Source organism: Pogonomyrmex barbatus, unplaced genomic scaffold (genome assembly GCF_055798465.1).
Source record: "Pogonomyrmex barbatus isolate J1 unplaced genomic scaffold, ASM5579846v1 scaffold19, whole genome shotgun sequence".
Lineage (NCBI taxonomy): Eukaryota > Metazoa > Arthropoda > Insecta > Hymenoptera > Formicidae > Pogonomyrmex > Pogonomyrmex barbatus.
The window spans coordinates 2,703,486-2,716,627 of record NW_028297115.1 but is presented as its reverse complement, the minus strand read 5'-3'; the positions used below and the strand labels follow the sequence as shown (position 1 = coordinate 2,716,627).

Here is a 13,142-nt window from a genome sequence, read left to right as displayed (position 1 = left end):
TCGCCAAATTTAGAAAATGACACGATTCTTACCACATTGTTTATCAAAGATGCTCTTAAATTGTTGCCAACGGCGAGAAAAAACATGAAAACACGAAAATATTTATAAGGGAATTGCATATTTATGACAAATAATTCCAATTTGACATTAAAAGCAAATATATTTTTTCTTATTTTTCATTTATCAATATTTTATATTTTTAAACTTTTTATTTCTTCTAAAAATAGAAATATCTTGATATTCATGTCAAATATTAAGGAATTTTTTTTATATTTATGTTCTGATTTAAAAAAAGTCATTTTTTTATATAAAAAAAAAAATATAATTTTTATGAATAATCACAATCATTTCCCTAGCTGAATAATGAAAATGCAAAAAAAGCCGCTTTATTTTCCCTAGACTTTACTGATTTAACTTAAGCCTCTAAGATTATCGCAAAGAACGAGGCAACTATTTTGTAATTGATATGAAAGGCGAACGCAACCTTCCGTAGCTATAAAGCGCATTGCGCGTTGGCGCAATGTACCCGCAGGTTACACGGTATTCATGTATACATGCATTCACTATGTAGTCCATAGTGATGCACTCCCACCGTTTCCGCCGGATGTTGAATTCCTGGAGAACTTCTCCAGGCGGCGGGTAAACGCGATTTGAAAATCCCGATCATGTAATGGGACGCTGCCGCACACGTCATTTGCATCGTCCTGCAATCTAACGTCGTTTAACTTTGTGGTTTATGTCCATACAACTTCTCTCAGCGTTAATAAAAGGTAATATAGAAGTCATTACGAGATAATATAATTCTTTGATGAGAGTTATTTTAAAAATTATAAAGTTAAAAATTTAATTTATTTCTGAAAATTTAATGACCTTTTGCATATCCTTTATATAACATAGATTTAATGAAATAGTTTTATTTCTCGAATGCGCGTTAATTAAAAGTTATATAATAAAAAACCAATAAAAAAAAACACTTTTGCTTTACTCGCATAAAAATAAAGTAATATCAAAGAAAGTAAACAATAGCTTTTATTATTTCTTTTTACAAGCCTAACTTAATGTTCGAATAAAAGATGTTTTATTTCTCAAGATTTAAACGCCTAAGAAATAATAATTTTCATAATTAAAATTTCCGACATCAAATTTCATTCAATTTTGCAAAGAATATTGTAATCCAAAGTTTAATAATAATAAAATTTTTCGTTTTAAATATTATTGTAAAAGCATTGATAAATAGCATTGATTTCATAAGCTATTCAAAATCTTTCGATTGTTCATATCAATATCTTGTAAAAATATGTATTATGATAAACAGACTGAAATAATATTACACGCGTTTTATTAAACAAAATAAAAATTGCATAGTTACATAATAAAATTGCATATTTTTATTGGATAATATTAAGCCACAATATGATACGCCTACACTTTTCAACTGTAATTACATCGCCCACGTAGCAATCGCTATGCATTGTCAAAATTTCTGACATTATTTCCGAAATCTATTTGCTTCACAAATCTGTGATATAGATGTAATATAGCAAACGCCCACAAAATATATACAAGAATTTGCCGTGAAAGAAATTCTTAGAATTCCATAAATCTCAAGATATAGTTATTTGACAAAGTAATGTAATCAGTACTGATACAGTAAATGTATTTTTAATGGAAATGTTAAGTTGACTTATTTGTATTGTATTTGTGTTGTTTATCGCATGTTCTTTAATTTCCAACATATCAAATTAGTAACAGAACTTTTAAATTGAAAAGAACTATTAACTATAAATATATTGACAAATATCTAATACATTATTATTATATAAATTTCCTTTCGTATTAAAAAAAATTATTAAAAAATAAAATAAGTCATAATTATGTTGAATTCATCATAATTAAATGCTCACATTTATAATAAAACTGAATTTATAATTAAAACTGAAAAATTCGACTCAAATATAATTTACGTTTTTTTTAATTCTTAAAAATTAGTACACATTAACAAGATATTAAAAATTTCTTTGTTATTACTATAATCCTCCATATAAAAGCTTTTTATATTTTATATGCTTATATACGCAAATATCAGAGTAACTGACTTGTGCGTTTGAAATAAGCGATAGTCTACTAAATCTACACGTATATCACATGCGTAATTGTATCGCGATTTGTGCGACAACTTATATACATCAATGAATTTCGGCCATTGTGTCACAATTCAGCTTCGTGATTACGACAGATATAGCGATTTGCGTTGTAGGCGATAAAATGAATCGCGCTGCAATTCTAACAGTGACATATTTGAGCACAAACAATACGATTGACGATGCCCATGCTTTCTCTCGAATTGCATTATCGAGCACCTTTGCGATGTGTATTTTCATACCTGACATTATATCGTGTATTGCGGAAATATCGTAATCAATATCGATACAGCAATTAGAACATAATAAACGGGAAAGTAGTTATTTCTAGAAATGCAAGAATCCATTTTACAGATAAGATATAAAAGCTTGTTTTTCAGATAATAATTTTAATAAAACAGATAACTAGATAAAGATAAAAATAAAAAAAGCATATTAATCGCTATATTAAAATAATATTAAAATAATAAAACTCGCAAACATTGTCGATATAATATAAAAAATTAAATATTATATTTTAAGCCTCTCTTATTTATATTATATCTTTCTCTCTGTATGCCAGAATTGTGAAATATATAACTATTGTAATAATAACTATTGTAAATATATAATTATATAACTAATCACGACAAGGAAATAAAAGTGATCTCTCATAGCCCCTCTCGCGATATATTTTTATTTTTTATTATTTATTTATAACAAATTTAATTAATTTATAGTAAAAGTTATTAAATTTATTATCCAGAAATTATTTTTATAGTATAGAAAATATATTACTTTCATATAACGGAAAAATTTTATTATTTGGAAACTTTACGCAACAATGAAATTTAGAAAGGTCAGCTATAAATAGATGCGTGTTTTATAATCCGACATCGTAGAAATGTTTGAACGAAGAATCCTTCCGATCGCACCGTGTTCCGTTATGAAAGAGAGTCTTCGCATCGACAAACGAGACTCCCGCGCACGCGGACTATAATTTTTAGAAAAAGATCGCATAGAGAGTGGAATCGCAGAGGGGGCAGACTGAGTGAGAGCCAGGTAAAGGCCATTGCACTCCCAGCACTCGAAGACTTGGCCCTAGTATAGCGGTACCTTATGCCCATCCCCCCCCTCCCTCCCTCCCTCCCTCTATGTCTTTCTCTCTCGCTCCCCCTTCTTTCTGTTTTACCATATATTCTACTCTTTCTTGATATTTACTGCACACGCACGTCTCGCACTTTAGCACATATGTAGCATCGTGTTATGTATTATAGTTCGTTCAATCGTTATACACGCGTGCACGCGTGCGTATGTGACCGCATCATAGTACCAAAGAATCGTTCATGACGCGTCATCAGTTGGATCTAGCATGAACGCACAACGGATTCCGTCGATCAACCGTCGATTGGTCTCGAATGTAATGGCGCGTTGACTAGTGAAACAATCACAGCCGTAACCATATGTCGTGATTACAAGCGTCATTTTGCTTTGTCTCGAATCTTTTATCAATTTTATTATAAGCCGTATTCGTAAAATTGGACGAAAATTGGACTAATATCCAATAATATTCATATTAATATCCACTAGAAAAGATATTATACATTTTTTTATAAAATTAAATTAATTTCATTTCATTCAATTAATTTATTCGCATTCAAATAATTTATTGTTATTTTAATTCGTTTATTAGAAAGTCTTTTAGAGCAAAATTAATTTAACATTTTAATTGCTTTATTATCTTTTTATATGTATGTATAAAATGATAAAAATATTAATTATATTTAAATAAAAATACGTTAAAAGATCGTTTCACAGTGTGTCTATTCAAACTCGAAGAAAAAGTTTCCTAAAAGTTCCCTGATTTTCCCTGAAAAGCAATTATTAAAAATCCAAAATAAAATGAAAATATCTTTGAATGTATCTTACAAATAAATACATAATTTATTATGCAAACTTTTAATATTTTCCATAATTCCATATTTTCATAAAAATTTATAAACTATAAAATAAAATTAAGAATCATTCGAGTTTCAATAATTAAATTTGAAAAATTTTGAAAGAAACTATAAGGATTTTAAAAATATATATTTTACATTGCATAAAATTTTTTCAAAAGCTTCATTTTCAAAAGCTACAAACAAAGAATTATATAATGCATAATCGGTACAAAATTCCACTTTTATAAAAAAAACTATAAAAATATAAAAATAAATCCGTCTTCATTAAACAAAATTGCACCTAAATCGATTGTCTTCGATACTGAGTATTGAATTAGTTAAAATATCAGTGTACTCTGATGTTTGGAATGGATAGATCCACTATTGTCATTAATTCAATAAAAGCTCCCAATTAATAATATAAAGATAAAATATTAGGAAAAAACTTCAAAAAAATTCTCTGATTTTCAATAAAATTTCCTGATTTTTCAAAGCATAAATAAATTCCCTTGAATTCCCAGGTTTTCCGAGTTTCTTCGAGTAGTAGACTTTCTATTCCATTATTTTGAATAAATCAATGTTTTACAAATTTCTACAATTATACTAATGTAATTTAAATATAATAAATGTAATTAATAAACAAGAAAAATAAAAAGATGTAATCAGTAACTTTCGATTAAACTGTTTATTACGAAGGATCAAATTCAAATCCCACAAAAATCTGTTGCTAAAAGATGTATAATCACTGCACCTGTATATTTTACTAAAAATATTTTATTAAAAAATAATGTTCGAAAAATGATGTATAATATATGATTGCAAATCCTAATAATAATAAGATGCAAGTAAACATCAATAAAAAATCAGTATCCTAAACTACGAGGTCGATCCGATCTTCCAATTTAACAAGTAACAATAATGTGACGTGTACGATAGAAAAGGAGACGAGAGAAATGCATCCCGCGTTGTTCACGACTTATCGACTCCATCGCGGAACTTTCCCATCAGCCCCGTTTCTGCGTCCGTAATTAACAGCTTCCCTATGCGCATCGTTGCGTACTCACACGTTACGTGCGACGAATGTATGCGTGCGTATATGTGCGTGTACGTAACAGTTAACGTCCTGTCACCTGTGAATCCGCATACCTGTAAACGCGAGTTTTCGCCCGCTGGTAGCGACATACCTGACATATCTATATGCAAGCAAGTGTCTCGTATACAAAGTGAGAGAAAGGTGTTAACCTCTCGGAATAATTTAAATAATATCGATGAATAATATCTCGTAGAAATACATATTGTGAAAAGATTTATTAAATATATAATGCATTCTTTTTGAAACTGTGAAACTTATATCTGAACTTGTATTTCAATTTTTTTGCTTTATATATATATATATATATATATATATATATATATATACAGATTCAAATACTTTTTTCCTCATCCTGTAGATATACGATACGATGTATATTCAAAAAAGTGTTTCTGAATAATGTAGATCGCCAATTAAGAACATATTTTCTACATAGAAATAAAAAGAAATACAAATTAGAAAATCGCTCGCTCTCTCTCTCTCTCTCTCTCTCTCTCTCTCTCTCTCTCTCAAAATTATAAATGTTTTTCCTCGTCCGCAATAGTTTTACAAAATAAATTCATAAATAGTAAATTATAAGATGAATCTCTTTTTTTGTCTTGGAAACACGATCAAAAATAATTTCTTTCCATCAGCGACGAAGACTAATTATTATTATCCATCTTCAAGTAAAATGTGTGTCTAAAGTTTGGCAGCCTATTTTGGGGACACCGTATATAGATACACACAACGTTATATCCGCGTTCGATATTTAGCAACGACGACATATGGCAGCAGACACCTGCTACGCACGTAGCGGAATGCGTTTATATGCACGCATGTGCGTGGTTGTGTAGCGAGTTTATCGAACGCCGAGGAGTGTGGGAGATCTGCGCGTTGTTTCACGGCACAACGCGACGCCAACGGAGAGACTTTATTCCCGGAGATTTTTCTCCCGCGACGGCTTGGGAGGAAGCCGTTGAGGAAGCAGAGTCATATTATTCCTCCTTCCTCGATATGCATGCTTACACGCGGAACGAGAGAGAAGCGGAGAACCGTACAATGGTGGCAACAGGAAACAATGGGAATCGCGCGTATGGGAAACGTATATTACACGTACGTATATTACACGAGTACATATACGTTGCTTGATTTCGCGCGCTGCTCGAATTTCAACGGATTCTCTCTTATAATTATCCTGTTAGAGCGATTGCACGCGAATGAAGAGTCACGTCGGGATGATTGCAGGTTGGTACGCGCGATCTTACTAGCATCGTTACGCGGCATCCTACGCGGGATCATATCACCGACGAGAAATTACGTGTGCTCTCATATTTAGCACAAGGAAACCGCGTGTTATTGGTTTCCGAGTCGCGCGCGATATTGAGCAACGTCCGTCCTGTCATCGCATTCGTTGAAACACCACTCTTTGATATCGCGGAATATAATGAATAATGAAAGTTGCGACGATACGTTTCTCGCGCGGAGAAACGAAAAACGAAAAACGTGCATGCATACTTGATTGCGTGTACTTGTATGTATAAGCCACTTATCTTCAAGCATCTCTTTGCTTAAAGATATCTTCATAGCAAAGAGAAATCTGCAACTTGCTAACTTGCGATACTGTCATCAGTGGTTTATATAAAAAATTCATAAAGCAACAAAAATACTTGAAAGTTAAAATTTAAAACACTTATATACATTACATGTGTTACACTGTAAAAAAAAAAAGATAAAGTGAAACAATTCAAAGTTAAATAAACAAATTCGGAATCAAATATGGCGATTGATTCAACTATTTCATTGTTTCAGAAAGATTTTAATGTTTTTTTAATATCTTGTTTGTCTTAAATAAATAAAAAAAAATTAAACTTGATTTTATAATATATTTATAAAATTGATTCAAACGTTATTGGTAGAAAATAAACATAATAGTATAATTAATTGAAGAATTTTATGAGTACGAATAAACAAATCTGCAGTAGAGAAGAAAAATCTCAATGTTCATCGAATTTTTCTACGAAATAACTCGGGAACTCGATAAGTTGATGATGGCAATTTCGGTACAAACTCGACTTCTTGAATCAAGTAACTTTCGGTAAATACTTTTTTTATTTCGGAGACCAATTTTGCGAGCTCACAGCTCATGAGCTTTTGAAAACTTCATCATCATTTCATTACAATACTATTCAGAAGTACTCATAATGTTATGCCTTTGATTCTATCTTATATGGTCTTCCAGTTACGAGCAATAAACTTCCGCCGCATTCATCGACAATGCCATGCCACTATATTTCAGTCATATTTTTATTGTTAATGAAATTTTTTAGTATAGTTTGTTACGTCAATCTATATTATTTGATTTAATTCTATTCATTTAAACTAGAGAGCTTACAGTTCGTGTAACTAAATTTGCACAATCCTGAGTGACTTAGTTCTTTCCACCCTGAATATTTTTTTCAGTGTAAACATAAATAAAACATATAAATAAGCAAAATATGGCAATTTTTATGCCAATTCCCAAAATGCAAAAAAGAAGAAGGTTTAAAATTCTGTTTTTGCTTGCTTAAAATTTAATTGTTATCGTATATTATTGTGTACAAATTTATTTTAAATTAAATTTATACAATAATAAAAATAATACAATAAGATAAAATAATTAATCACGCGCAAACGAGCATCTTTTGGAGCGGCGAATACGTAATAACGTAATAACGAGCAGTATTCGCCCGAGCGACAAATTGCTCTCGTTAACCAGAATAGAGGAAACAACACATTGACGCGATTGCGCAAAGAGTGGATGGACTTTGAGGGCACCTCGTGGTGGAAATTACGCGCGACTCGAGAAGAACGCCGCGTTGAAGCCGAAGGCCGAGACTATCTCCGCAGCTCTGTTGCCGTAGCTAAGCTGTAACTATTAGCCAAGAGAAAGAAACAGGTCGGCGAGAGGTAGATGAGGAAAAGCGGTGTGCGTAACGCAACTGTAAAAATGAGCTGCTGGAATTAATTGACTCGAGATACGGGGGGCCGCGAGTGTATACGTTGAATTGGGTCAAACCTTTACTACTCCGTAAAACCGCGCGTCCAAGCGGAGGGAGAATTAAACGCGCCGCGTGGCAAGCGCGTTTTGATTATACTAGACTGATATGAATGAACGAAGGAAATGTTTCTGGCTCTTCGAACATATTTAACACGCTCTACTTGCGACGCGAAATCATTGAAATCCTCTCGATGTTACATTCATTGCGAGAGACATCGCGTAACACGTGATAATCGCGCATTCTTGATTCGCCTTGGAACGTTTCTTAAGATGTTTGATAAAAAGGTAGAAATTAATGTAATTATAAATTGAGAGAAGCTGATTGATCCTGTTAATGGATGGATATAACTTGCGTAATACGTATGATGTCACAGCACATCATGATTATTTTTGCGTACTATCTTTAATAACGAACATAACTCGTATTTGATCTGGGATCACCCGGGAATTTATATTTTGCTTTAGCAATTTTAATTGATTAATTGTCCTTGCATGACATGTACAAAATATAAAATATAAAAGCAAAATGCACTTGTACATTGTTATTAAATATTTGTACAATTTGCAATTTTTTAAATAAATAAACGTATCATATTTTCAAAATGAAAATCCGGAAAGCTTAAATACGACTTGTTTGATTTATTACGGTTAAATCAATTATAATCCCGAGGAAAGATTTTCAGTTAAGGATAAGATCTTTGATTTATATAACTTGAAATATGATTTAATTTTATTTCTTATCTATCGGATAGTGTAGACAGCTATCTTATATTCAATATCCGTTTGTTCATTTATCACGAAAATACATTCAATATAGTATAATCCAATATCTTTTGACGATCCCGTTACACGCTTAAAAACTTGCATCTCCAATCATCGTACATCGACTGATGAGATTCTCAACTATCGATCATACTACGAGATATGCGAACATACAATGCAAGACATGTAATTTTATGTGACATTTCTTCTATTAGTTGATAACTTTAAGATAAAGTATCTCATATATTTTCTATGGCCTTAACTCTAAGCTGATTCCATTATAATTCACGAAAAAGAAAGTAATAAAGTATACTAAATGCTTTAATTTGAGCGCCAATATTACGCAAACATCGATCAAAGTCAATTTTACTTTCTCATCTTCATTTATATTAACAACTATGATTATTTATAAAAAGAAATTAGAAATTAAATAATAGCTTAATTAAAATTCATTTGAATAACATTTCTTCTTTTCTTCGATAAAAATTTGGAAAATTTTTATAAAACACAAAGTAATGACAAAAGTTAGAATTATTGTCTGACTCGGATTATATCAATCGTGAAAAAATATAATCGATCGAGAAGTAAATTTTTGATCTTAACTAATGAAACACTCCTAACACATCTTTGATTTTAATGGGGAAAAAAAGAAAAACGGTCAATGTTAATGCAATTTCAATGATTTCATAATATTTGCAATATTTGTCGTTTAACGGCACGATCTCAAATATTCGCCAAGCATTGTTGCAAGTTGAACGTGACAAAGACAACGTTAGAGAGTGATCCACTGCGTCTGAAGATTGGGAGAAAAATTCAGTAGCCCACATAACCGCGAAGTGAGTCACGTGTGTAAGGCGGGTATATCTTAATTAATAAAACCGATCACGCGCACGGGACAATGACTCACCGTCAGGATTGGTGAAGTATCCCCAGGTGGGAGTCGCGGTGGCTGCCGATTGCACGACCAGAGCTACGATGCTCAGGGCCACAGCGCCGGCGGCACCCCGCGCCGCGATGGCGCGTTTTTCGTTCCGCTGCGGATCGGTAGTCGTCGTGGCGACTGCTCTCACACCCTGACGAATGCTCGAAGAATTGGTTGCCATCCTTCATGCCGTTCGTATTCTTCGGGAACGTTCTCTTGGCTTTACTTGGTCAATTGATCATATGGAGTCGAGTCCACGATTTAAGGATCGACTACGAGACGACGCAGTTCGTGGATCGTGGATCGATTACGTTGACATCGATTATGTTGTTATCGTCAATATTTTTACTGACGCAATATTGCGATTTATAAATATGCGTATATATTATTGATTTGGAAATCGATCTTTAGCCGGCAGATATATATTCGATTTATTACAGGCGGATTTAATTTCATCAGTGTTGAAATTACATATATGTATCATATATTAATAGGATATGATCGGAAATTAAGCATCCTGAACATCGGCACAATTCGATACTGACGAGTATTGATTTTTTTCATTTAATATTCATCATCGAAGCATAAAAGATGTTCTTTCAATTTGTCGCTAGTTTCGTCAACTTTCTCAATTTCCATTAAAAGTCATCGACCAATTCGCTATATCGATAAGTTTTATCTTATATTATATTTTTTTTTCTTTTGTTGACTTTTCCTTAAAAATCGCTCGAATTAATTTGTCAATAATAATATGGATTTCGCGATCTTTCGATCGAAAAGTAATTAAAATTGGAGGAATTTCCGTGATCCCGTCCGTCACGTGTATCCTTGATTCCAATCAGAAAGCCGACGATCCTGTCAGGTACGGTACCAGCTAGTGTCAGGTAGCTTCTTTGATCTCAGAGTCACGCAGTGCGTCGTCGTCGTCACAGTCGATAATCGAATCTCGTGTCGACTACGTTCTCGCGTATGCACGCACGTAATCGATAAGCCGGTGGTTCGAGAACAAGAAAGAGCGGCGGAGGTGGCTATAGCCGGTGACGGGGGGCACGAGAGCGAGTAAGGTGCGGCGAGGTAGAAGAGAATCTACGTATTGAGTTACGCGAATTCCATGTCCCGTGTCATTGTCTCCTGTCTTCCTCTTTATTCTCACTCATATACGGCAAAATCTTTGATATCACACGAATTCTTTTCCTTTATCAAGTGTTTATTTTCTTTTTTTTTTTCTTTTTATTTAATTCTTGAACTTGTCATATATATTTCCGAGAAATTACTTGTCGTAAATGTCAAAGAATGCGCTCGAGAAAATTTTCATATGAAAACATGAAAAGGCATGTAATAAACATATATATATATATATATTCCTTTATTTCTCTTTTTCTTGCTATTTTTCTCTGTGATAGAGACAAGTGTATCTGTTTTTTATTATTTATATACGTATGTTTTCCTCCCTCGAAAACCCTTCGAAAGCTATCGGTTTCCTTCGTGGACTCTGCGGGCTTTGTGAAACCGGTTTTTGCGATGTGCAAAGCAGCGCTGCTAAAAATAAGATATCTTCTGTCTCTTTCTCTCCTTCCCTCCCCCCCTCTCTCTCTTTCTCTCTCTCTCTCTCTCTCTCTTTTTTTTCTCTCGTGTTCGTCCTTTCTCTCACCTTTCTTCCTTTCTGCCTTCTTCCGTTTGTCTTTCTTCCTCAATATTTATTCTCTCTGTGCACGTTTCGCTTCAAACATCTCAAAAAAGAGAAATGGAGATATCGGAACGCGCAACGCGCGCTACATCGATCGTTGGACGACGATCGATTTTGAAAATTCACCGTTTTGTCATTAACAACGCTCTACTATCAAATCACGAGCAAGTGGAAGATCGCATCCCACTCGCTTCCCATGGACGCATCGTCTTGGACGTGCACATTCGTCTTCGTACACGTTCCGTTATCTCTCTCTCTCTCTCTCTCTCTCTCTCTCTCTCTCTCTCTATCTGTGTATTTTTTTTCTTTCTCTTTCGCTGTCTCTCGCGATTCGATGCTTTCCATTGGCGTGGAAAAAAAACGTCGTGCGACTTTCTCTCTACATCGTCGCCATCGTTGAACGAGTTGTCCTATCTATCTATCCACCCTACTCCGCCACTTCTGGAGGTCACGCGTTGTCCGTTAGGTTGGATTGGCTGGTAGTACGGGTCGCTTGCTATTCACCGAGTCGACTATAGTGCCGCTATAGTTATCGATCGCACGCAGATACGCTCGCTTCATTTCGTGCCACATTTCAAGCCCAAAGAGGCGACGTTTCGCGACACTCGCTCATTCGTTTATTTTACCCTCGTTGCTCCCTCGTTCCTATACACGAGTATACCCGTAACTGTCGAACGGACAGCGCCGGCTTCAATTTTCCCGCTCTTTCCCGCAACGGACCGCTACACTTGTACATATATACACGCACCCATCGTATCGTATCGGCTCGATCACTTTCGCCCAGGTGTCACCGTGTCACCGTGTATATGGGTCACACAATTTGACCCGTGTCGCGTCGCGCAGATGTCGCCGATGCATCGATGCACTCTTCTTCCAAGAGGATTTTCCTTTTTTTTCGCGGGGCAAGAAAGAAAAAATATCTCATTCGACTCAGTTCCCCGCGCAAAGGCGCGCTCTCGTCGTATACCGTCGTGTATACCAGTAACACTCGCAACTCGCGAGCACTCCGTTAATCGTAGCTAGTCGACTCGACTGGCTCGGCTGACTCGGCTCGGCGCGGCTCGGCGTGGCGCGGCGCGGCGCGACGGCCGATCGCGGCGGGTCCTCCGATGTATACCTGTCTGCCTGTCCGACGTAGTGTGCCGCGAGTAGTCATGCATGAAAAAAAAAAGAAATCAAGTGCACGTACGTACACACATACACATCACGCACTCGCGAATACTACTCGAGTGAGAGCGCAGGAAGAGGTGGGCCGCGTAGCGCGTACATTCGAGAAAAAGTGTACCGCGGGATACTATTTGTACTTGCGTATTATCGGTGCACGCGCGCGCGCACGCACGCACGCACGCACGCACGCACGCACGCACGCACGCACGTACGTCCGTACGTACGTCCGTCCGTCCGTCCGTCGTTACATATTACACGTACGTACGGAGCGTGCGTGCCAAGCGGCGATGAGCGCACGAGACGCAAGGGAAGAGAGAGAGAGAGAGAGAGGACGCGCCGCACGCGGAAACGAGAAGAGAAACGAGAAGAGAGAGAGAAGAGGACAACACAGATGCGCGAGCCTGCGCGCTGCGCGACATACTGAGCTCCGAT

The 13,142-nt window shown here is 35.3% G+C and overlaps 1 protein-coding gene and 1 long non-coding RNA gene across 5 annotated transcripts in view; one reads left to right on the top strand and one right to left on the bottom strand.

Moving 5' to 3' along the window:
• The window catches only part of LOC105429616 (uncharacterized), a 39,975-nt gene extending 26,853 nt beyond the window's left edge, over positions 1-13,122 (bottom strand). The window contains exons 1-2 of one of the 4 annotated variants that reach the window (XM_089075713.1): positions 12,976-13,122; positions 9,842-12,668 (exon numbers count right to left, since the gene is read on the bottom strand). In XM_089075713.1, coding sequence (XP_088931839.1) covers positions 9,842-10,037 — 196 coding nt within the window. In that variant the 5' untranslated portion in view covers positions 10,038-12,668; positions 12,976-13,122. Of the gene's footprint in view, positions 1-9,841 lie in introns of all 4 variants that reach the window. The other 3 variants (XM_089075712.1, XM_089075714.1, XM_089075715.1) reach the window with 3 other exon arrangements.
• Positions 5,962-6,869, top strand: LOC148936901 (uncharacterized). Its single transcript, XR_016138942.1, has 2 exons — positions 5,962-6,248; positions 6,381-6,869. It is a non-coding gene; the product is annotated as an uncharacterized LOC148936901 (long non-coding RNA).
• Positions 13,123-13,142: the final 20 nt, after the last annotated feature.